This window comes from Rana temporaria, chromosome 9, assembly GCF_905171775.1.
Source record: "Rana temporaria chromosome 9, aRanTem1.1, whole genome shotgun sequence".
In the NCBI taxonomy this organism is placed as follows: domain Eukaryota; kingdom Metazoa; phylum Chordata; class Amphibia; order Anura; family Ranidae; genus Rana; species Rana temporaria.
In genome coordinates, this window is record NC_053497.1 from 112,533,459 (window position 1) to 112,559,505 (window position 26,047).

At 46.1% G+C, this 26,047-nt stretch overlaps 1 protein-coding gene across 3 annotated transcripts in view; it reads left to right on the forward strand.

The window, feature by feature from the left end:
• Positions 1–26,047, forward strand: part of SARDH (sarcosine dehydrogenase) — a 185,320-nt gene that overhangs the window by 145,762 nt on the left and 13,511 nt on the right. For all 3 annotated transcript variants that reach the window (XM_040324151.1, XM_040324152.1, XM_040324153.1), the window contains exons 19-20: positions 1,989–2,157; positions 3,415–3,550. In XM_040324151.1, coding sequence (XP_040180085.1) covers positions 1,989–2,157; positions 3,415–3,550 — 305 coding nt within the window. The remainder of the gene's footprint in view (positions 1–1,988; positions 2,158–3,414; positions 3,551–26,047) is intronic.

Sequence of the window (26,047 nt, forward strand, 5' to 3'; positions counted from 1 at the left end):
TAGTTATAATAATAAGATACCGAATGGGATGGTGGGACGATGCGAACGTGCTTCCCATCTATTGCCCCTCCACAGTTGGGAAAGTCCCACCGCAGGGCAAACTGGGATGCTACATTCTGCCATTCCTGTGGCGTAGAAGGGAACTGTGGAGTCAAACAAGAAAAGAATAAAAAAAATAATTTTACACATAAACTTTGCAAGCAAATTATAGACAAAAACATTCTTGGACAACATCAGTATAACATTTTGTTGGATGAAGTATTTTAAGACCAACAGAAAATGTTCAGTTAGCAGATTCCTCACCCCCTCTGATGGCCCATCAGAGAGGGGGGGGGTTCTAGATGAGTTGGGAACCTCACAAATCAAGCCTAGAGAACTCTGTCTGAATTTAATGAAAACATTTGAAGACATTTTAGGGGGGGGGGGATTAGGATAAAGCACTACAATGGAGCAGACAAAATACATTGGGAAGTGACTAGGCTAGGTGTTTGGGCACAGGATAGAATGCTGGAGAGGTTATAGTGAAGGGAAATATGCATGTGGGATAATGAGGCCCAGAGCCTGGGGGGAGATGCCTGTTGAGAACTTGAGGTCCTGCAGGCTTTTCTCCCTGTCGCCTGGTAGCACAACGTGGCGACTAGCCTCTGCTCAGCAGTGATGGCTTCCCGCATAACAGTGTCCTGCCTGGAGATATAGGGTGACACCAAAGCCAACAGATGCTAAAAAACGGGGTCCGTTATCCGGAGAAAATTTCTGTAGTCATCGGGGTTATTCTCCTGGATCTCCCGCAGCAGAGGCATGTGACAGAACTGGTCACGCTCAAGCAACCAATTATTTGTCCAGGAACTCCTACTCATTCTGTTCATGTACTGGACTTGGGTTAAAGCATGAAGCCCAACACCAAGCACAGCACAAACTCGGCGACGAGAACGTACCCGCAACATGGCTAGAAAACGGTCAGCCGGTCAGAACGAACTAAAAGAACGCACTGAAGAACAGCAAGGCCTATGAAGAACGACCTGAAAATCAGTAACGAGCGGACAAGATCGCACTGAAAAAACAGATACAAACTCACTACACGATCTTTAAACCATAAAGACTGAAAAGCGCGAATCGTCTCTCACCAAACTTTTACTAACACGAGGATCAGCAAAAGCAGCCCAAAGGGTGGCGCCATTTGAAAGGAACTTCCCCTTTATAGTCCTGTTGTACGTCACCGCGCTTTGGTCAGACGTTTTTTGCATGAACGTGTGTATGCAAGTCAGGCTGGAGAGGAATCACGTCGTGAAAAACTACGGGTTTTTGAACGACAGGAAAACTGATGGTGTGTACGCGGCATCAGAAATCTGCTTTCATCATTCTGCCTGTCATGTGGGAGAGGTCAGACATAAAAACATAGGGCCAGATTCACAGAATAGATACAACGGCGTATCTCCTGATACACCGTCGTATCTCTTGTCGTATCTATGCGGCTGATTCATAGAATCAGTTCCGCATAGATAGCCCTAAGATCCGACAGGTGTAATTGACTTACACCGTCGGATCTTAGGATGCAATACTTCGGCCGCCGCTGGGGGGAGTTTGCGTCGTATTCCAGCGTCGGGTATGCAAATGAGGATTTACTCATCTGAATCTGGCCCATAAATCTTAATTTTTCCTTTTATGTCACGTTCCTCTTTGGAGGCAGCTGGAAGGTTAAGTGTCTACAATTTGTGGTGATTCTGTTGCCACAATTCCATTCCATTCCCATTCTAAATAATTGGCTAGGGCCAGAATGGCACAGCAGAATTGTGATAAAGGGGAACCGACAAAGAAAATGGCGTATGCATAATAAATCTATAACACACATTTCATATATTTGCATTTTAGTATATCGTACAAATAGCAATACAATCAAAACATATTGTAAATACACTATATAATAATTTATTCAATATATAATTTAAAAAAAATAATTGTCTATAGGTAGTATTTATGTCATATTTTAGGCTACCGTCACTGGCATGCGGACTTGCGCCCAGATGACACACCCCTGGAAGCGGGGCTTGGATTCACCTGCAAGCTGAAATCTAGCACCCCATTCTTAGGACGAGATGTTTTGGAGGAACAAAAATCTAAAGGCGTGACCAAGCGTCTAGTGGGCTTCACTATTAATGAGTGAGTAATTCATTCTGATCAATCCAAATAAAAGTCCAAGATTAATGGTCCTATTTCTTCTCTCCTTTTTTGAAACTTTTTATCTTTCATTTTTTCATCTGAGTCTTTCTTCTCTAACTGAATTCTGCGTAGTGTAAAGCCCCATACACACTATTAGATTTTCTGAAGATTTTTCCAAAACCTTGTAGTGCAAGGGCCTGCCTGATTGCATACAAATTGAAACTCTTAAGGTTTGACCTCATATTATATGGTTTTGTTAAATCCGAAGACAAAAATCTGCAGAAAATCTAATCGTGTGTATGGGCTCTAAGATGAATGAAAAGTTTGACATGGGGAGTGAGACCACATGGGGAGTGAGACCAGGTGCTGCACAGGAGAGGAAGTGGGAACTAAAGTGCAGAGACTTTGTCATGAGAAGCTAGGAGGTGATGACTCAAAGCTGAAATTTAATTTTTTGCTTTGGTGCATCCATTAAACTTCCTTGGAAAATAAAATAAAAAAACATCATCTAGAGCAGGTGTTGGCACATGTTTTTTCCAGGTCAGTAACTCAGTCATCCAGACTTCAGGATGAGGATGACTTCTCTAGTGCCCGGACACCTTCAATAATAGGTTAGCAGTGACAATTTCAGTATTTATTTCTTAATGGGTTCTCACACAAATAAACAGTGTATTGGGTCAAGTGGTCTTTGTTTTTATGTCCTTTGTTGACTATGCAAAGGCAGGATGCTGTTAAGTTATGTGCAATGTATTTTCCCTAGTTAAAAACACTTTATTTATTTTTGTTGTTTTTTTCAAAGTTACTAAAATCATTAAATATTTTAATTGGTTAACACTTACCTCCTTAACTTGCACTGGTATAATATAATATTAAGTGTCAAAATCAAATGCATATTCGTCATTAGTGCATGGCACCTGTACAAACTATGGGTCTCTGCTCAACAAACTAGTACATCCTGTTGAGTGATGGTACATTTCCTGCAACAAAGGTGCTGCCAATTTTTTTGCATCCTGAGAGATGAGGTTTTCTTTTTATAGTTCAGTTGTTCTATTATGACATACTTTATATATAAAAAAATTACAATTAAATAAAAGCTATGCACATGCACCTGGCTGAAAAAGATACGTGGAAACCAGTAAAATTAGAATTTATTTTACGGAGTCTGTTGTAGTTTATTTTTATACAGTTAGAATGGTATTATGCTCTGTGGCATACAGTTATTTGCATAATCCGTACTATGATCATTTTTCTGTTCAGGAAAGTCCCACTTTTTGGTCTGGAAGCAATATGGCGGAATGGCATTGCAGTAGGACACATTCGGAGGGCCGACTTTGGTTTTGCCATTGATAAAACCATTGCTTATGGCTACATCAGGAACCCTGAGGGGGGGCCGGTAAGTCCCACATGACTATTTTACCTGGAATGCTGTAAGAAATTTGAAAATGCACAATCACTGAAAACAGACAATAGGCATTGAAATTTTTAGTATGGGAACTGTTAGCAATTGATGCCAGTAGTTTCAGAATGTTCAACAGGCTTAAAGTGGAGTTCCACCCATAAATATAACATTACATCAGTAGTTTTAAAAAAAATGTCATTAGTCCTTTACGAATTTTTTTTTTTAGATGCCTTCAAAGTGTTGTTGCTAGGCAGAATAGTTAATCTTCCCACTTCCTGCACCTAGGTGCTTAATGCTTCCTAACCTACACCGCACAGACTCCTGGGAATGTAGTGGGTGTAACTTTCCAGGAGTCTGTGCACTCCCCAGTCTCAAAGAATCATGTGACTTGGACAGCACAGGTGCTGAAACCTGATCTGACACTGCTTGTGCAGCACTGAGCATGTGCGAGATCTGCAAGGCTGAAATCCAGGAAGTCATACAGTCTGGCTTCATGATGCCCACACTTAAGATGGCCCCAGTCAATTTATATTTTATAAAGTGTCTAAATGCTGTAACAACCTAACAAAACGGACCTTAGTTTACAGACTAACTTTACTAGAATACATTAAGCTTGTGTATTACAGGGGTATTTATATTTAAAAAGTGAAATTGTGGCCGGAACTCCGCTTTAACTCACTAAGCTTTAATAATCAATTATTTGTCATAACAACCATTTATTTATTTTTTATTTTTTTGAGCAATGAGATCTAACAATAAAACATATGTTGAAAAAAATGATCATTGTATCAAGTAACGATTGAATTGAACTGGACCTGTTAGCTGGCATTAGACTTTAAATTAGCAGTTCAGTTAAAAGTGCTCAGTTTAGCCAAGCAGTACAAGGGATTGCATTGTATTTAACATTTTGAGATCTCCCTTGTGGACCATATACTGGTTATAAATGGAGTAGCTTGTCAGGTTTTCCTTTGAATTGTTGGGGGTCACACCTATGACAGGTCTGGAGCTGCACTAAAGAGGGATACTGAACTTCTCTCACCTCTAGCCTCCCTTCCTGTTCCTAGTTGACAACAAATGGATGAAACATATTATTTTGTTCATATTCAAAATTCAACATTTTTCAGAAATGCAGACTTTATTCTAAATCCTTGCCTGATGCTCTTTGGGTGTATACTATATGTTACAATGCCAAACAAATGCATTGAAAAAAAAAAACAAGAACTCACATTACATTGAAAAATTACAGTTTTTAAAGAAGCAGAGACATTAGAAAGTCTGCAATAATTTTCGCAGAGCTTGACATAACGTACATTCACATCAGTCCCTGTCTGCAAGGAGCTTACAGACAGGGACAAATACATACAAATACTTAGGTCAATTTTGACAAGAACCAATTACCTACCAGCATATATGATATAAAATGATCATCCATAAACGGCTCTCTTCTACCCTCAATGTAGTGCCCACTATCACTTTCATGATGTTTTACGCTAACTATTGGAAGTGTTCATTACTGCTTACATAGATTTTTCAGTTTGCATGAAATTATCTTCGTGAATGGTCTAATTAATATCTTCTCAGTGGCAAGCGAGAAGGAAGATGTGAACCAAGGGTAGTAAGCAAATCACAAGATGTGACTTACCCTGGCACAATAGAGGATAGGCAGATGTCATTGTGATCTTCATGGGGAGTTATCCTCCCATCTATTGGCAAACTTTCATACTAGGGATTTTTTTCTGTAATGGACACTTCTTCTTTCATTTTTTAAATCCTTTCACAGAGTGAGAAAAAGCTTTGGCTGGAAAATCACAAAATAAGCACTTTCAGTTAATTGCTCATTTAAAACGTGGTAATTATGTCATTTTCTTGATTTAAATACTTCAAAAAAGGGCTCTCCAGCACACGACTTGTAATTTAGTCATTTAGAAACTATAGCTCATTAAAAGCTTGTTTTATTTCAATGACTTATCAACCTTTTCCAAGTAATTGAACTTCCATCAAAATGTACCAGCCTATCCATGAAATGCCTCAAAATTTGAGGATTATTGTTTTGGTCCTGTGTTTTAGCCATGCCCCCTAACATCATGTCATACCTGGTGGCACACTTGTCTTTTTATGATTTTTTTGTACCTCCAACTGCATGGTCTATGTAATAGAGCTTCTGCCCAATATGACCAGAAATTTATTTAGAGCTACCTGGGTGCGAAAAGGCAGTCGAACAGCTGCAGTGAACAAGGCCTGGAAGGATGAAACGCGTTTACATCTGCTGTCTGTGTCTTTTATGAAGAATCAATACATTTTGAAGATTTTAAAGTGCAAGCAAGGAGTTGCGCACCATCTTTTTCTCATGCATGGTCCATGTAGTTCACTTTAAAATTTAACTCATGGTTGTAGCCAGTTCTGCTCCTGCATGAGATGAACTGTCATTGAGCATTGTATAGAGGTGAAGAAGACTCTGTTATTTACTTTTAGAGGGTGCCAGATACATATTTTTTTAAATACCAGCATCAAAAAAAGTTATTGATTCCTAAACTGCTTTATACATTTCTGCAAAATTGTTTCATCACATGGGCCAGACTTTATTTTAGCCTGCTTTCTAAAAATGACACTTATTACACCATACGTCATTAGGAACCTTGAGGGTTAATTCCGGCTGTAGGAGATATGTATAGAACAGGACCCATTAAGCCAATTTGGTAAATTACAGTGCCTTTAAATGCACACGAAGCTCAGTTTTGTCTCTAAACTTGGAATAAGTGACGTTGACTGAAGTCTATTTATAGCAATGGGCCAGCATCAAACTACTTTAACTGAACAGTTTCTGACACAGTACATGGGCTGGACTCAGGAGTGGTACAGAAAAGAGAACCTTGTTCCCGAGGGTCATAAATGCACATTGTTGGGCCCCAGAGCATAACTTTCTATGTGCCCCTCCCTCTCTAATCTCATTCTCAAAGACTATTCCTTCAGTAATATTGATTTTAATATCCATTTTATAGAGTTTCCCAAATGACACATACAATAGTTTTTATCGTTTTTTTTATTCCTTAATTGCAAAATGCTATTGCTTCCTGCATAAATCACTGTGTAGCTGGACATTTCATAGCAGTCACATGGTTTGCAATGGCTATAATTATGCCCTTTATGAGATGCAGTCTATGAGATTGAACTGGATGATGACATTGGACTCTGTATATGTGTGTGCAAACATCATCATTATTAAATGATTTGCCAAGCTAATTGGAGATTTTTGTGTCTATCTTCAATTCTAGGTATCTATCAGCAATTGCCAAAGCTAGCCAGGAAATACTACAGCTGTGGTAAAGACTAAAAGTTAAAATTTAGTATTTAGTATCTAAAGTTACATTTTTTATTTTAGTTTTAGATTAAGTTGGCAAGGGTTAAAACCTCTCTTCTTTCCATTCAAAACGATTTCCTATTGCTCCATGTCCCAGAAACACAACATGAAGTGAATTTTTTTTCCAAAGCCAAGGTCTCTTAACCACTTAAGCCCTGGACCATTATGCAGCTTAAAGACCAGGCCACTTTTTGCGATTCGGCACTGCATCAATTTAACTGACAATTGCGCTGTCATGTGACGTGGCTCCCAAACAAAATTGGCGTCCTTTTTTTTCCCACAAATAGAGCTTTCTTTTGGTGGTATTTGATCACCTCTGCGGTTTTAATTTTTTTGTGCTATAAACAGAAATAAAGCAACAATTTAGAAAAAAATTCAATATTTTTTACTTTTTTCTATAATAAATATCCCCAAAAAATATATAAAAAAACACTTGTTTTCCTCAGTTTAGGCCAGGGGTGGGGAACCTGCGGCCCGCGGGCCGTTTGCGGCCCGCGGAATCATTCCATCCGGCCCCCCTGTGCCACTGAGTGTGTGTCTGCGGAGCTGTCAGAAGGAACCAATGTTTACCTTGTAGTTCCGGCTCCTTCTGACTAGGGGTGCAACGGATCGTCACTATTGGGGGGGTTACTGTCTGAGGTCTGCACTATTGGGGCGGTTACTGTCTGAGGTCTGCACTATTGGGGCGGTTACTGTCTGAGGTCTGCACTATTGGGGCGGTTACTGTCTGAGGTCTGCACTACTGTGGGGGTTACTGTCTGAGGTCTGCACTATTGGGGGGGTTACTGTCTGAGGTCTGCACTACTGTGGGGGTTACTGTCTGAGGTCTGCACTACTGTGGGGGTAACGGTCTGAGATTTTTTTTTTTTTGCTGATCCGAAAAATTATCCGATCTGTGACTCCTGATCCGAGGAATGATCCGAACCGTGAGTTTTTTGATCCGTTGCACCCCTACTTCTGACAGTGTGAGTCACAGCAGATTGTGTTTTGGGGATTGGGGGAATCGCATTGTGGGGATTGTGTTTTTGTATCTACCAATACTAATATAACAGGCTAATTTTTAAGTTCATAATTTTGTACGGCCCCCGAATGATGTTACAAAAATCCAAATGGCCCTTGGCAGAAAAAAGGTTCCCTACCCCTGGTTTAGGCCGATACGTATTCTTCTACATTTTTTTGGTAAAAAAATCTCAATAAGCGTTTTAGTGATTGGTTTATAGCGTCTACCAAATAGCGGATAGTTTTATTGCATTTTTATGAATAATAATTTTTTCTAGTAATGGTGGCGATCAGCGATTTTTATCGTGACTGCGACATTATGGCAGACACATCGGACACTTTTGACACTATTTTGGGACCATTGTAATTTTTACAGCAAACAGTGCTATAAAAATGCACTGGTTACTGTAAAAAATACACTGGCAGTGAAGGGGTTCACCAGGAGGGGGCGCTGTAGGGGTTAAGTGTGCCCTAATGTGTGATTCTTACTGTAGGGGGGCATGGCTGGGCGTGTGATGTCACTGATCGTCGTTCCCTATGATGGGGAACAGACGATCAGTGACAGGCTCGCTAGGAAGCACAGGGACAGGTTTGTTTACACTTACCTCTCCCCGTTCTTCCTCTCTGTGACCCGCTGTTCCCGCTGCGACGGTCACGGAGAAGAGGACCGGGTCGCAACCGCCCGTTCATGACGCTGGGGGTGGAGCCTTTGGACCCTTGTGGGCATATCTGGACGTTCAGCACGGCTGGGACTCTGATTCACAACTTGATGGTCGGATAGAGCGGTTACATCTCTAAGAACAAACTGACAACCTTTTGGATATTTTTCACTCCACTGAGGTACAACCTTTTCACTATGACACCTATTTAGTAGCGTCAAGAGTTTTTTTTACCCAAACTCTGCTGCTCCTGGATGCACTGGCAGTGTTTTTTTTGTTTTTTTCCTGTCTCCGAAATCCCCTGACACTAAATGCTACTAAAAGCTTACCTCCCAACTGTCCCTGATTTCGAGGGACTGTCCCTGATTTGGAGCAATATCCCTCTGTCCCTCATTCCCCTTATTTGTCCCTCATTTTGGTCTGATCTATACAGATGTATATAAAATGCACTTTTTATCTATCAAAAAGTGTTTCCCAGTGCTAAACCTTTCATCTGATTTCTAAATTGCTCCATTTGTAAATTCCAAAAGCCAATATAAAGAAATAGTAGTGGTAAAAAAAGCACTTGTGGGTTTAATCAATCGTATTTTTTTGTACAATTCTCCTTTAAGGGGGCGTGGCAAGGGGTGTGTCCTATGCCACATTAAAATCTGTGAAAGAATAATGACTTTACAGAAATTGCTCTCAGTGACAAATGTAAATTTTTGGAATATTATGTAAATGTTTTAGAGTTTGTCAGATTCGAAGATATTTTTATAATAAACTAGAAAATGTGTGTGTTTTTGGTGTAATTCAAAACACACAGGTATTCATTACTGTCGACGTGGACTGTATTTTAGGTGGCTATCTGGGCAAGTGTGCCATCTAATTTGGAATAGTCATGGGGGGAAGAAAAAATGTAAACTGATAATGGAGCTACAAGAACATAGAAGGCAGAGAGGGACTGTTCATGGACTATAAAGGAGTAGGGAGGCAGAATGTCAACTGGTGGGTGACCAGGGAGGAACAGATGAGACAAAAAGGGAGCTAATTATGGATCATGTGTAAAAGAAAGGAGACAGAATGCCAACTGGTGGTGGACCAAGGGTGACATAGGGAAGGTAGAGTGGGAATTAATCATGGTAGGGTTAAAGGGATCAATAGCTGGTCATGGAACATTAGTGTATGAGATTGCCATGATTTAAACCAGGGGTGGGGAACCTGCGGCCCGCGGGCCGTTTGCGGCCCGCGAAACCAATCCATCCGGCCCCCCATGGGTTTGTAAAACAGCGCCGCCGATTGTCACATCCTATTGGCTGGAGGCTGGCGCCGGCTAACGGGGGCGGGCCGCAGGAGCGGAGTAAATGTATTGCTAAACACACTGACAATGAATGAATGATCATGGCGATCATTCATTCATTGTCGGTGTGTTTAGCAATACATTTACTCCGCTCCTGTGGCCCGCCCCCGTTAGCTGGCGCCAGCCTCCAGCCAATAGAATGATTGCACTGCAGCTGATGAGCTGCTCCCCTTGGGATTACCATTCATGGCTGGGAGGAGCATAGAGAGGACGAGCCAGCGCCACCGACGAGGAACCATTTCTACAGCAGCAAGTAAGCCATAAATATGCTGACCGGATCATGACATACGGCGTATTTTTTTTTAATATGCAGCATAGCGGCGGGGGGAGGGGGTAAATGTCCTGCACAGTGCACAGGACATTAATACATAACTTACCATGACCAGTGCAGGACATTTACCCCCCCCCCCCCCACATGCTGCATATTAAAAAATGCAGCATGTCGGGGGGGGGGGGGTAAATGTCCTGCACTGGTCATGGTAACTTATGTATTAATGTCCTGTGCACTGTGCAGGACATTTACCCCCCTCCCCCCGCCGCTATGCTGCATATTAAAAAAATCACAGACAGTCATCAAAGTTAATAATCTTCAGACTGCATCATTCTGTATGCAGTCTGAAGACTATTAACTGTGATGACTGTCTGTGATTTTTTTTAATATTCAGCATGGCGGCGGGGGGAGGGGGTAAATGTCCTACCTACACAGTTGCACTGGTCATAGTAACTCATGTATTAATGTCCTGCACTGTGAGTTACCATGACCAGTGCAGGACATTTACCCCCTCCCCCCATGCTGCATATTAAAAAAAAAATCACAATGTCATTAGGGGAAAGTTCTTATCTTTATTCCGCAGTTCTGAGTCCCGACAATCTAATCTCCCCACGTCCTCTTCTATACAGATACCCTGTCTGAGTAATGTAATTGCCGAGAACCTCTGCACAAGGATTACTCCGCCTGAGCCCGAAAATCATCAAATAGTCCATGCAGAGTAATCCTTGTGCTGCTGATCCCAGCAATTACATTACTCAGTGTATCTGTATAGAAGAGGACATTGGGGCTCAGATTAAATTGTCCGAACTGCTGTATAAGGATAAGAACTTTCCTCTACCAACTTTAACTACTAGTGTTCTTCCACCAGCTAAGCCACAGTACAGTTTGAATCATGTGTTCGGGTTGAAGGCGGAAGGAGACCCGGACACATGATTCAAACCCCGTACTGTCCGGGTCAATCCTGTACAGGTGGCAACCCTAGGTAAATGTCCTGCACTGGTCAATGATCATGGTAACTCATGTATTAATGTCCTGCACAGTGCAGGGTGCTGTGTAGTGTAAAGGGTCCAGTGACGCAGGGTGCTGTGTAATGTAAAGGGTCCCTAGGTACAGGGTGCTGTGTAATGTAAAGGGATCCAGTGATGCAGGGTGCTGTGTAATATAAAGGGGTCCAGGGATGCAGGGTGCTGTGTAATATAAAGGGGTCCAGTGATGCAGGGTGCTGTGTAATATAAAGGGGTCCAGTGATGCAGGGTGCTGTGTAATATAAAGGGGTCCAGTGATGCAGGGTGCTGTGTAATGTAAAAGGGTCCAGTGATGCAGGGTGCTGTGTAATGTAAAGGGGTCCAGAGGTGCAAGGTGCTGTGTAATGTAAAGGGGTCCAGAGGTGCAAGGTGCTGTGTAATGTAAAGGGGTCCAGTGATGCAGGGTGCTATGTAATGTAAAGGGGTGCAGAGGTGCAAGGTGCTGTGTAATGTAAAGGGGTCCAGTGATGCAGGGTGCTGTGTAATGTAAAGGGGTCCAGTGATGCAGGGGGCTATGTGATGTAAAGGGGTCCAGTGATGCAGGGTGCTGTGTAATGTAAAGGGGTCCAGTGATGCAAGGGGGGGGCACGTTTAATCCCCGCTAGCGGTCGAAGAAAGGGTTAAATGCGACTGTGTATCGCTTCTGCCGAAGCACCCCCCCTGAAAAAATGTTTGACCAAATATAACAGGCTAATTTTTAAGTTGATAATTTTGTACGGCCCCCGAATGATGTTACAAAAATCCAAATGGCCCTTGGCAGAAAAAAGGTTCCCCACCCCTGATTTAAACAAAGAAGAGACAGAGCATAAGATGATCAAGTACCAGGAAAAGTGAAAAGGAAAAAACGAAACAGCAGATGATCATGGATTAGGGAAAGGGAGAGAAAAAAGTGAGGAGCCTGCTGGTAACCTGATCATGAACCATTTGGAGAATAGCTAGAGAGGGGGGCTTCATGGCTGGAGAGCCTAGAGCAAGGTGATAGTAGCTAGGGTTAAGTAGGTAGAGCAAAAACTGATCAGACAAGGAGAGGAGGCAAAGCAAGAACTGAATTTTTTGTTTCTTTTAAAAATGCAGCCTGAGAATGCTGTTTTTTTTTTTGTTTTTTCAGTGGTTCTTTTTCTTAAAGCGGGGGTTCACCCTATAAAAAAAAAAAAAAAACATTTTTTTTTCTTCTAGCATAAAATTAGGCATAGTAGCGCGAGCTACAGTATGCCTGTCTTAATTTTTTTATCCCCGTACTCACTGTGTAATCGTACATAGAAGATTCCGACTGCCCACGGGGATTGTGCGTTCGAATCCAGACGGAAGGTGATTGACGGCCGGCTCTGGCGCGTCAGGCTTCTCCGTAAATAGGCGAAATAGGCTTGGCTCTTCACGGCGCCTGCTCATAGTCTGTGCGCAGGCGCCGTGAAGAGCCGAGACCTACTCCGGCTGTCTTCTGGGAGCGTGACGTGCCAGAGCCGGCCGTCAATCACCCTCCCTCTTGAAAGGAACGCCCATTCCCCGTGGGCAGTCAGAATCTTCTATGTACGATTACACAGTGAGTACGGGGATAAAAAAATTAAGACAGGCATACTGTAGCTCGCGCTACTATGCCTAATTTTATGCTAAAAAGTTGTTCTGCAGGGTGAAACACCGCTTTAAGTGGTATACACCCCAAAGCAAGCATTTATTATATTGCAGCTTTTAGTCTAGGTTCACACTGGGCTGCGGGAAGGAAGCCGTGCGAGTTCAGCTGAACTCGCACAATTTCACTCCTGCTTGTCGGTCCCGATTTCAGACGCGATTACAGAGAAATCTGTGCAATAAGTAGTACAGAATGGCATGTTGGGGAAATGTACCAAAATTGCATTGTAAAATCTTTTATACCTTACAAAAAAAGATTTATTAACCAAAAAATAATACAGAAATGACTTTTTGAAATTGGTGCAGCGGTGTCGCACTGATTAGGGCAGTGCCATTGCTGATGTCAAATCGCATTTCAAAACGCAGCAGTGTGAACCAGGGCAGAGGGTTGAAAAAATCCATTTAACACAAAGTTTCTGTAACTGCTTTTAAAGTATTAGCTGGAGTTTGGCTTAGCACTCTGCTCCCCCCAGACTGACAATGCTGTTCTCCAATAGTGTCATCCAGAGTATAGGCACCGTAATGCAGGAGGTGTATTCCTGGCCAGAAAAATCTCTTCTAACATAAGTTCCCCTTGACTGTTGGACAGCTAATATTGTACCTATCGACAAGAAGGGCAGCAGGGTAAAAGCTGGCAATTAAAGGCCAGTGAGTTTAACATCGGTTGTAGCCAATTTAATGGAACCACTCCTGAAAAGAAGGATCATTGATCACGTAAAAATACACAACTTTCTGGACGCAAGGTAGCATGGTTTTAGTGAGGGCAGATCATGTCAGACTAATCTGATTGAATTTTTTGACTGTTTTACCAATGCTTTGGACCTAGGGTGACCACGTGTCCCGGATTGCCCGGGATTGTCCCTTAATTAATGCTTGTGTCCCGTGTCCCGGGCACCCTCATTACGGGACAATACAGAGTCCCGGAATTGGCCTGGGCAGATCTAATGCCCCCTAAAATAGCCTTTGTATACATCCTTTCTGTCTCAGCCTGTGGTGGACCCCTAGCTGACAGAGTGAGACCCCTATTCACCACCGCTGGCTCAGTGCCCAAACTGGTTGCTACCTGCCTCCCGCTTGGCGTGTAGCAACCAGTGACGTCAGAGCAGGAGAGAGGCAGAGACCTATCACAGCGGATGAGAGTTTAACTTCCTCCTCCGCGCCTTCTGTTAAGCTCCACCCACCTCCTCGTGTATGTTCTGGAGTCCACCGGCAGCCAGAAGAATCATCAGACTCTGAGACAGACTGCAGGGTACAACTAAGGCAAGTAACATTGCAAAGCACTGACCAGCATTAAAGATCCATCTGTGTTATAATCCTGTCAGCTCTCCCTCAGCAGTCAGAGTTCAGTAAGAAGCTGGAGTGTTTGCACAGTACACGCAGAGGCTTGCTCCAGGCTGAGTAAGCAGATAAGGGTCGGCAGGAGAGGACACATGACACCCTGGATGGAAGGAGGAAACATCCTTAGATATCAGGGCAGGGTTCATGCTGGGACTTGTAATCCTTCACTTTTGGGGATGTGACCCCCCCCCACAAAAGTGAAGAACTACAGGTCCCAGCATGAACCCCTCAGAGCTGAAGATGTTTCCTGCATCCCTGCACACATGATAACTCCTCACACCCAGTCCTGTCCAGCTTCTTAAAGCGGTTGTAAACCCAATATGATGACTTTTCTTCCTATGGACAATTGCAGGTTTTATAATTATTTGCGTTGGAAGAATGACTCCTTACCTGCTTGCCTTGCGAGTTATAGGTATATTTGTGGCCAATGACGTAGCCTGCGCATGCGCTATATGCCGAGATTTTCCGGCTAGCGGAGACCCGGCCGGATTAATGCAGTGTATAGGAAGGGGCTGCGTCATTTCCTCTTGTCGACGTCAGCCCCGACGTCAGCCTCGACATCATGTGATGCTTCCAAGTAAGCGAGCAACAGGAGGCTCTGATTCGCCCGATGTTTGTTTCCGTAGTAACCGGAAACGAAAAAGAGGCTTGGATACGGCTATCAGTGCGCATGCACGGAATTACAAAGAGGAAAATTCAATGCGGGCGGAAGTATATTAGAATACAGACACGGAAGACCACAGTTGATATGGCGACGGCTGTTACAGAGCAGCAGTGTTTCTAATATAGAGTGTTTTTACAGTAAGAATGATTTTTGGGCTTACTCTTAGTGCCCATTTTATTCAAAATAAATACTTAGATTGTTTTATTGGTTAAATCATTTTTCTTTTGGTGAGTTTACAACCGCTTTAATGTCTCTTCTCTCCCACTACTTGTTTGCCTCTCACTGCAGCCCCCTCCCCCCTCCTCTTTCGCTCTCAGCCTTTCATGTTCTGCCACCTTTTCACCTACTAGTCTTGTTACCCCCTCTGTATATCAAGCAATCCTCTCAGTAGTGGCTCATCAGCAACTATCACAACCTCAGAATCCTGCCAGCATTCCATTCATTGCTCCTTCAAACTGCCAGAAATGTTTTAGTTACTCCACTGCAGCGGTGTAACTACAGGGGGCGCCATTGCAACCCAGCCTCATACTCCAGGGGGTCCATGCAGCTTCCCTCTAAACCTGGATAAGAGGGGCGGCATATAGAGGAACTGATGCCCTCCATGTTCTTCTTGCAGCCACTGAATGCCTGCAGGAGGTAAAGGAGGAAAAGCGGGCATTCAGTGGCTACAAGAAGAACAGGGAGGGCATCAGTTCCTCTATATGCCACCCCTCCTATCCAGTTTCCTTCTGCTTCCCACAGGTCCCTCAACACTCTCCTGGCTGATCTTCCCCAGTAACTTCTCTGCGAGCTCCCACCTCACCCCCCATTCTCCAACCCCCTGCTGTCCTCTGGTCCCACCTGTGCTGTTCTTCAGTCCCCCCTCCTGTGCTGTCCTCTGGTCCCACCTGTGCTGTTCTTCAGTCCCCCCCCCTCCTGTGCTGTTCTTCAGTCCCCCCTCCTGTGCTGTTCTTCAGTCCCCCCTCCTGTGCTGTTCTTCAGTCCCCCCCTCCTGTGCTGTCCTCTGGTCCCACCTGTGCTGTTCTTCAGTCCCCCCCTCCTGTGCTGTCCTCTGGTCCCACCTGTGCTGTTCTTCAGTCCCCTCCTCCTGTGTTGTTCTTCAGCCCCCCCCCTCCTGTGCTGTCCTCTGGTCCCACCTGTGCTGTTCTCCAGTCCCCCACCTGTGCTGTTCTTCAGTCCCCCACCCCGTGCAGTTCATCAGTCCCCCCCTCCTGTGCTGTCCTCTGGTCCCACCTGTGCTGTTCTTCAGTCCCCCCCTCCTGTGCAGTCCTCTGGTCCCACCTGTGCTGTTCTCCAGTCCCCCACCTGTGCTGTTCTCCAGTCCCCCACCTGTGCTGTTCTCCAGTCCCCCACCTGTGCTGTTCTCCAGTCCCCCACCTGTGCTGTTCTCCAGTCCCCCACCTGTGCTGTTCTCCAGTCCCCCACCTGTGCTGTTCTTCAGTCCCCCACCCCGTGCAGTTCATCAGTCCCCCCTCCTGTGCTGTCCTCTGGTCCCACCTGTACTGTTCTTCAGTCCCCCCTCCTGTGCTGTCCTCTGGTCCCACCTGTACTGTTCTTCAGTCCCCCCCTCCTGTGCTGTCCTCTGGTCCCACCTGTGCTGTTCCTGATTTGGAGGAACTGTCCCTCATTTAGAGCATTTTCCCTCTGCCCCTCTGTTCCTCTTTCCTCCTTGTTTGTCCCTCAAGGAGCCAATATAAAAGAATAGTAGTGGTAAAAAAGCACCTGTGGGTTTAACCAGTTTTTCTTTGTTTATAATTCTCCTACATATTTTTGCTAATAGGTGTCCTTCATTCCCATCTCAGAAAGTTGGGAGGTGTGCCTCTATCCATCCCACTGCCCCTCTGATTACTCTGTGCCCCCCCCCCCCCCTGACCACTCAGTTGTTTTTCTTGATGCCTAGGGCCCACTTTTAATCTTGCACATGGGCCCGCTGATTTCATACGCCCCTGCCCCAAAAATCTGCAAAAAAAATGTGGGGGGGGGGGGGGGGTGTCCCTGAATGGCAGTTTGGAAATGTGGTCACCCTATTTGGACCATGGTGGTGCTTTGAGCATAGCATATCTTGATTTCAGCAAGGTATTTGATACAGTTCCATGGAATGATTTAATACAACAGTTGTACAAGCTAGGACTTAACCCTTGGGTGCTTCAGTAGATATGCAGTTGGTTAAAGGATAGATACCAGAGTGTGGTTGAAAAAGAACAGAGTCTAGTCACTAGTGGTGTACCACAAGGCTCTGTACTAGGTTCTGTTCTATTTCATCTACAGTAAAACCTTGGATTGTGAGCATAATTTGCTCCAGAAACATGCTTGTATATCAAAGCAAATTTCCCCATAAGAAATAATGGAAACTCAAATGATTAGTTCCACAGCCATTTATTCATAGGTCCCTCAGTTTATAGTCCATATAAAAATATTATAGCAATGTGATTTGTGTAACCATAAAATGTCCATCCACAAATGGAAACCGCCACAAGGGGAAGCAAAATCCAGTGGGAGCTACAGAGTATTAAAAAAAAGAGAGGTGCTTCTAAGGCCCCTTTCACACTGAGGAGTTTTTCAGGCGGTACAGCGCTGAAAATAGCGCTGCTATACCGCCTGAAAAACTCCTTCCCAGCCTTCTCAATGTTCAAGCCCGAGGGCTTTCACACTGAGGCGATGCGCTGGCAGGAAAGAAAAAAATCTCCTGCAAGCAGCATCTTTGGAGCGGTGAGAGGAGCGGTATGTATATCGCTCCTTCCCATTTAAAACAATGAAAAACCGCGGTAATACCGCCCACAATGCACCTCTGCAGAGGCGCATTGCGGGTGGTATTAACCCTTTATCGGCTGCTAGCGGGGGTTAATACCGCACCGCTAGCGGCCGTATCCCGCAGCAATTACGACGGTATAGCGCCGCTATTTTTAGCGGTGCTATACCGCCACCGCACCTCCCGCCCCAGTGTGAAAGGGGCCTTAGTGTAGCAATATGTTGCTAAATGTTTTACCTTCATTAAATGTAACCATATGGCTACACTTAGAGGCGCCTCTCTTCTCTTTTATACTCAGTTGTGACATGACGCTACTCCTATATCAAGTCATCACTTGTATATCAAGTCAAAATGTATTTCAAAATTTTGCTTGTTTTGCAAAACGCTCTCAAACCAAGGTTTTACTGTATATGTAAATTACATAACTAAAGGTTTGTTGGGCATGGTATCTGTTTTTGCTCATGATACAAAGGTGTGTGATTAAAGCGGAGTTCCACCCAAAAATGGAACTTCCGCTTTAAGGGAAGGTGACCCCCTGACATGCCACATTTGGCATGTCATTTTTTTGGGGGGAGCGTAAACACTCTTTTTAGAGGGTTTTCGCTCCCGCTTCCTCCCGGGGGGAACCGCGGCGCCAGAAGGAAGTTCACCTCTCCCCCCCCCCTCTGCAATCATCTGGGACACGTCACAGGTCCCAAATGATTGCCTGGCTAGTAACAGTGCGCGGCTCGCGCATGCACAGTGCGTGCCAGGCTGTGAAGCCACGGCCGAGCGCCCATAGTAGTGATGCCGCGGAGCAGGGCTTTATTCCCCCACATCGCTGGACCCTGGGACAGATAAGTGTCCTATTATTAAAAGTCAGAAGCTGCAGTATTTGTAGCTGCTGGCTTAAAAAAAAAAAAAAATTCAGTCGGAACTCCGCTTTAAATCGATATGCCCGGAGGTGTCTTTAACATGGAACATCATTTGGCATTGCTGGAGGATTGGTCAACGAAGTGGAAACTGTTTCTAAATGTAAAATAATGCACCTAGGGAAAAAGCTTTAGGGGTATTATTTGAGATTATTGCAAAATGAGCAAACAGTGTGATCAGGCAGTGGGGAGAGCGAACAGAATTCTAGGATGCATCACTAAAGGGGTCACTAGCAGGAGGAAAGTTCTTATTCCCTTTATATAGACCTCATTTAGAATACTGTGTTCAGTTCTGGAGACCTCACTTACAAAAAGATATTGATAAAATAGAACGAGTCCAGAGACGGGTAACACAAATGGTGAAAGGTCTGCGATAAAACACATCGAGAGTGACTTCAGGATCTTAATATGTAGTCTGGAGGAAAGAAGGGAAAGGGGGAACATGGTTGAAACATTTAAATACATCAAGGGGGTGAATAAAGTTCAGGAGGGACATTTTTTCAGTATGAAACCAAAATCAAGAGCATGGGGACATGACCTCAAATTAACTGGAGAAAAGTTCAAAACTAATCCTAAAAAGTATTATTTTACTGAAAGGGTAGATGATGCTTGAAATAAACTTCCAGCATAGGTACTGAGCCAGTCAACGGTAAATGGCTTCAAACATGCTTGGGACAAACATACACCTATACTCAGACAAAAAAAGGAACAAAAAAAAAAAATACAAAACGTGTATATATAAAAAAAAAAACTGCCATACTCGATGGACTACTGTGTCTTTTCTACAGTATGTGATTAGTAAGCAGCATTATATTACATTTTTGGTTTTGGGTTTAATACCGCTTACAGTTTACTGGATAAAAAATGTCAGGGGGCTTAAAGACAGGACATAGTTTCCATAGTTAGCTTTATGTGTAAAACATAATAAAACAGGTCCTTGGCACATTGAAAGAATGCACAAACAGGAACAGTAGCTCTACAATGTCATTAATCAGATTCAGAGGTAATATTAATTTGACATTGTATATCAATGTTTTTTTTCTTAATATACTTCCACTGCGACAACAACCAACAGCAGAGTTGCCCAATAGCTAACTGCCCATTAATCTAATTTTATAGTACATCAAATAAATTGGTTCAGTGCAGGACTTGGGATATTGATTTGAAGATTTCCTCTGAAAGTCAAGTTTTAAATCTATAAAAATGAAGGCTCTTGCCAATTACAGACAGCCGAGCATTAAGAAGGGGATACAGACGATTAGACTACCCCCCCCCCCCCGAGGTACAGAATAGGTGTCCCTTTCTATTATCACTGCCACTTATCGCTATAATAAATTCTGTACGGGGTATAGACAGTTGATCATCAGTTCTGTAGCAGCTGTTTTCTATCTCATTAGTTAATGAGATATTTTACAACTGTAATCCTTTTTGTAGGACCCTCTAGAGGACAATATTAGGTGATGCTGGTTTATTGGTGACTAAGGATTGTAAAACACAGGCCAATAATCAATGGTTGATGGCCTAGGCTCAAAGAACTTCTACTTGGTTAAAATTAATATATAGGCCCGGATTCACATACATTGATGCATATTTATGCCGGCATAGCGTATCTAATATACGATAGGCCGACGTAGCGCAGAGAGGCAAGCACTGAATTCACAAAGCACTTGCTCCCAAACTGTGCTGGGTTCCCTCGGCGTAAGCCGTCGTAGGTGGAAGTGGGCGTGAGCCATGCTAATGAGGCGTGACCCCATGCAAATGATGGGCCGATTGGCATCCAAGTACTTAAAACGAACGGCGCATGCGCCGTCCCGTGGACGTATCCCAGTGCGCATGCTCACAATCACGTCGGAACTACTCCCTAAGATACGACGGATCACTGCCTACGACGTGAACGTAACCTACGCCCAGCCCTATTCACGTACTACGTAAACAACGTAAAATACGACGGCTGTGTTCCCTGGGCCACACCTTTGCATGGGTTGCTCCTCATATATGGGGAATAACTTTACGCCGGACGTACGACTTGCGCAAACCGCGTATATTATGCGCCTGGCGCAAGTACGTTCGTGAATCGGCGTATCGCCCTCATTTGCATATGTGCATAGAAAATCAATGGGAGCGGCAAATGCGCCCAGCGTAAATATGCGCCCACGATACGACGGCGTAGGCAAGTTATGTCGGTCGTAGGAAGCCTGGGCAATATTCTCAAAGAAGTTACGCCGGCGTATATGGAGATGCGCGGTGTAAGTGTAAAGATTCGCCGTCCTATCTATGCACCGTAGTCACAGAACCAGATACGCCTGAAACAAGGCTTCTCCCGTCCGTCTTAACTTGTTTAAGTTTACGCAGCGTAGGCGCATATTTCCGCTGATGGCATCCTACGCTGCCATAGAATTAGTATTCAAATATGCAAATGATGTAGATGCGCTGATTCCCGAACCTACGCACGAATGGCCGGCCTAAAGTTACCCCTCATAAAGCTGGGTTAACTTTGCTCCAGACCTGAGTAAGTCAGCTTGAAAGCAAATACAGCAGCACCATCCCGGACGAGCTGAGCAACCACACTTATAGGACAACACATTCGTATGCCAGGGGCAGGCGTGGTCTTAGCACTACTAGTGTGTGCAGAGGCAGAGGCGCGTAGAAGGAGGAGGGCACGTGAGAGGATATACCCACCACGCATTAGCCTCTTTGGCATGGCTGATCTGGAGATGTATCGCCGTTTCAGATTCAGCCCTGATGCCATCCTGGAAATGACCAGAGCCCTGCAAGATGACATCACCAGACCAACACACCGCTCACATGCAGTGCAGCCACTGGTGAAGGTCCTGGCAACATTGCATTTCCTTGCCACTGGTTCTTTTCAAAGAACAAGTGGAGACGTGGCTGGGATATCACAAACCAGCATGAGCAGATGTGTGCACCAGGTTGTCCCTGCAATCCTCAGACGCATGTCCCACCACATCATCAGACCCACCCAGGAGGACCCGCGGCTGAAGGCAATGCGTGAGTTCTGCCAAATTGCCGGATTCCCACGCACCGTGGGGGCCATTGATTGCACCCATGTGGCACTACAGCCCCCCCATGAGACAGAGCACATATACCGCAATAGGAAGCACTGGCATTCCATCAATGTACAGGTGATAGTGGATGCCCAAGGCCTCATATGGCACGTCCGTGCCAAACACCCAGGATCCAGCCATGACAGCTTCATATACCGTCAAAGCGACATCCCAAGACAATTTGAACAGAATGTGTATAGGGACAGCGGGCTGGTTGGTGAGTGACATGGGTGTCAGGTATGACTGTCCCCCCCCATGATGCAGACATCACGAGGGGCACATGCACGACTAACATTATCCTGTCTTTTCCCTTCCAGGTGACTCTGCATATGCACTGGGACCCCATCTTATGACTCCATACCGGAACCCCCAAACCCCAGGAGAGGAAAACTACAATGCTACACACATACGTACCCGTGCAGTGGTGGAACGCACATTTGGCATCCTGAAGTCCCGTTTCCGATGCCTGGATAAGACTGGGGGCACCCTGTTGTATTCCCCAAACTTCGTGTGTCAGATCATCGCTGCATGTTGCGTGCTGCACAACTTCGCAGTGAGAAAGGGCCTGGAGATTGACATACGTGATGACCTGACCCCCGAACCCGACAATCCCCCCCTACATGAGGGTACCCCATCTGCTGATGGTACAGCAGTCAGGAGATGTCTCGTGGAACAAATCTTTGAACGTTAAAAACACACATTAAACATGGCACAAGGAGAATGCATGCATGCACACCACTGTGGTCCCTAGCACACACACCCCACATGCACATCCCATTGGATTAGACCGAAGTACACCGCACGGTACTAAGGAGCAGCAACGCCGCGTCAAGGCCCCAATGATGTTGCTGTCCATTCATACGTCATTCATACGGACCTGGGGAGAACTTATCCCCAGCGCCCGAGGGTGACACCCCTTACTGGCAGGAGTGTCACCCCCCCACATTCACACACCATTCACACTGTACTCTGCACTACTGCCTGTGTGCAGCACCCAAAAAAAAAAACTCTTAACCAGAGCAAATAATAAAAAAACTCAAACATAAAATCCAAAAATAAATCACTGGCCCTGGCGCGGGCTACGCCTGGTGCCCAGGTTCCTGGCCCTCACTTGCCTGGGGGAGCCTCAGTTGGGGGGGGGTGGGGCATCAGGTGGAGGAGCATCCCCAGGTGGAGGAGCATCCCCAGGTCCCTCCCTGGCTGCCTGTCTGCCCTCCAAAGCCACCGCTATGTGGGTGAGCAGGGCCTCCTGGGAAGCTGTCTGGGCCTGAACAGCCATTCGCAGGCACCTGACCGCCCCCACAAGTTCAGCTGTTGTATTCTGCAGCTCACCCAGGCTGGTGACTGTGGCTGCGCTGTTTCCAGCCACATCTTGTAGAGCATCTGGTACTGCTCCCGAGGAGGACAGGCTGTTGGACAGGCGCCTCAATTCCACCACGATTTCCCCCATATGGCGGCTCTGCTGGTCCTGCTGCCTGGCCAGATTTTCATGCAGCACTCCTGCCACACCCCTTGTTTTGTGGGTCACCTTCCTGGGGACAGGAGTGGCTGGGGCCCTTGCATAGGGGGAGGACCTTGAGGGGCTGGAGATGAGGGGGATGGGACGGGAGGGACTGGAGAGGGTGTTGGAGGACCCTGAGGGGCTGGAGATGCGGCCACATGAGACTCATCCAAAAAGAGGAACACCTCCTGATCGGTGTGGACCACCTCTTCATGGACCACCTCCTCATGGCTGACCTCCTCAACCACCTCCTGCACGGAGGACTGCCCACTCCCCTCCACCATGCCTGTTGGCTTCCCAGGGGGTCAGCCACAGAAGCAGGATGCTCAGGGGATGATGGTGTGTGACGGCCACTGGCAGCATCAGATGGCCCAGCTCCCTCCTGCACACCTGTGGATGACACAAAACATTCACATGTTGGTGGACCCACACACTTGTCACATGTCCCCCCCCAAACATGCTACACACCAGATAGAAGATAAAACACACTTACCTGTCCTCATGGGCGGCTCACTTGAATCGTGGCCCTCCAGGCCCTCCACCTGCTCCCTCTGAAGGCATCTGGCAATCACCTGCTCCTCATCAGTGAGCCGAATAGTACAGGGTGGCCCCCCTCCAGTGCCCCTGGCATGCTTAGTAATGGTGGCCATCTTATTCCTGACCACACCACGCAGGTCATTCATCTTTTTCTGAATATCCTGGGGGGGTCCTGACCTCATGGCCTAAGGCATTGACCTGGGCAGCAACTCTCTTAAGGATCTCCTCCTTTTTGGTTTTGCTGGTGCTGCCACTGTCTGCACCATGGAGGCGAGAATCATATCTCTCCATAGCAGAGACAATAATGGCCCTCTCATCATGGCTGTAGTTTTTTTTCCTTCTTTCCTTCCTGGGTCCAGGCATTGCAAAGTGAAAGCTCCAAATCTCACACCACCAACAGAAATAAATGGAGTCACTTTGCACTCGTTGGGCGCATGTGGTGGCGCTTTTATGCACTGGGCCGGCCCAACTCAGCGGGAAGTTACGCCTAATGTTGGTTTGCGCATGCGCAGAGGGCGGGGCACGTCCGGCGCATGCTCAGTTCGGACTGGACATCATTTGCAGTCACGGTTCATTAGAATGCTTCACGCCCACATCCCTCCTACCGTCACTTGCGCCTGCTTACGCCGACACATTTAAGTTGCGCGAGCGCATCGTAGGACGCATGTGGTCCGGGAATATGGGACAGCTCTCTCCAAGTTAAGCCGGCGTAGAGCATCTGAGATGCGCTACGCCTGACTAAATATGCGCCGATCTACGAGAATATGGCCCCCTATTTTTAGGCGTATCTCAGTTTGTGGGCACGGCGCATATTTACACTTACACGGCGTATCTCGAGATACGTCGGCATAAGTGCTTTGTGAATCCAAGCCATAGTCTTTTTTCATATACTGTATACTGTACGCATATGTTATGTGCTTGCTGCAAATAATATTATTTACATATATTACTAACCCATGCTCTCAAAGTAACTATTAGCCAGATTCAGGTAGATAGGCGCATCCTTGTGCCGGCGTAGCGCAGCTCATATGCGCTACGCCAACGTAACATAGAGAGGCAAGTACAGTATTCACAAAGCACTTGCTCCCAACGTTGCACCGGCGTAACGTAAATTTGAAGGCGTAAGCTGGCGTAAGTGGAAGTGGGTGTGACCTTATGCTAATGATGGCCTGAGCGAGGAGCAGTGGCTTACGCCCGGTGTATCATCAACGGAGCATGCGCAGTGACGTGGACGTATGATCGCTCCCCTGTGCGCATGCTCACAACTACACCGGCGCAACTTCCTGGGATACGCCGGCCCACCGACTTACGCCGGGCGCATGAATACGCCCAGACATGCACCCGTCCGACGCAAAAGTACATCCTGCTTTTTTCCCCCCTGAAGCAAGGTACTTTTGCTGTGCGATGACTGCTGTGGATTCAGAGAAGGACAGGAAGAAGAAGAACTTCTCTCCAGAGGAGAAGGCAGTCCTCATCTCTGCCATAGAGAGGTTTGACGTCTTCCTCCATGGTGCCCAGAGTCGCCATACCAGCCGGGCCAGGAAACAGGTCATCCTGGAGACCATCGACAGTGATGTCAGTGCCCTTGGCAATGAGTCCCGGACATACAAGGACATTAATAAAAAAAATTAATGACCTGAGGCGCCATGTCCGGGAGAAGTTGGCCACCATCAGGAAGCACCAGAGGGGCACGGGGGATGGACCACCATGTGATTTGAGCTTGACCCTCGGAGGAGGAGGTGATTGCACGGTGTCTGGAGAGGGAGCAGTTGGAGGGCCTGGAGGGCTTTCATTCCCTTGATCAGGCCTCAAGGACAGGTAAGTGCTTTAAATCCCCCATTCGGTGTGTAGCATGTGAGGGGGGTGGAAGGGAATATGTGACAAGTGTGTGGGTCCACCAACATGTGAATGCTTTGTGTCATCCACAGATGTGCTGGAGGGAGCGGGGCCATCTGCTGCCGGTGGCAATCCCACGACATCATCCCCGGAACATCCTCAGCCTGACCCCCTGGGAAACCAAGATCCAGCGGTGGAGGGGAGTGGCCACACCTCTCCTCTCGAGGTGGTTGAGGAGACGGTGACCCTTGATCAGGGTTGCCTCTATTTAAAGGAGTCCGCTGTTTTGCCTGGGCCCTCTCAGACCTCCCCCCCAGCAGGGCAAGACCCTCAGGCTCAGCCCCCAGCAGGGGAAGCCCCTCAAGGGCCTCCCCATACTCACGGTCCAATGCATCTTCTGCCCCCAGGAAGGCGACGCGGAAGACCAGGGGTGTTCCGGATTCCCTGCAGGACCAAATTGCAAGGGACCAGGCCCGGCAGACCCGCCATATTGGGGAAATAGCCGGGAACCTGCACCGGGTGGCAGACAGCCTGGCCTCCTTGGCACAGATTACAGATGGCCTGCAGGATGTCAGTGGCAATTGCGCTGCAGTGGTCACCTGCCTTGGGGAGC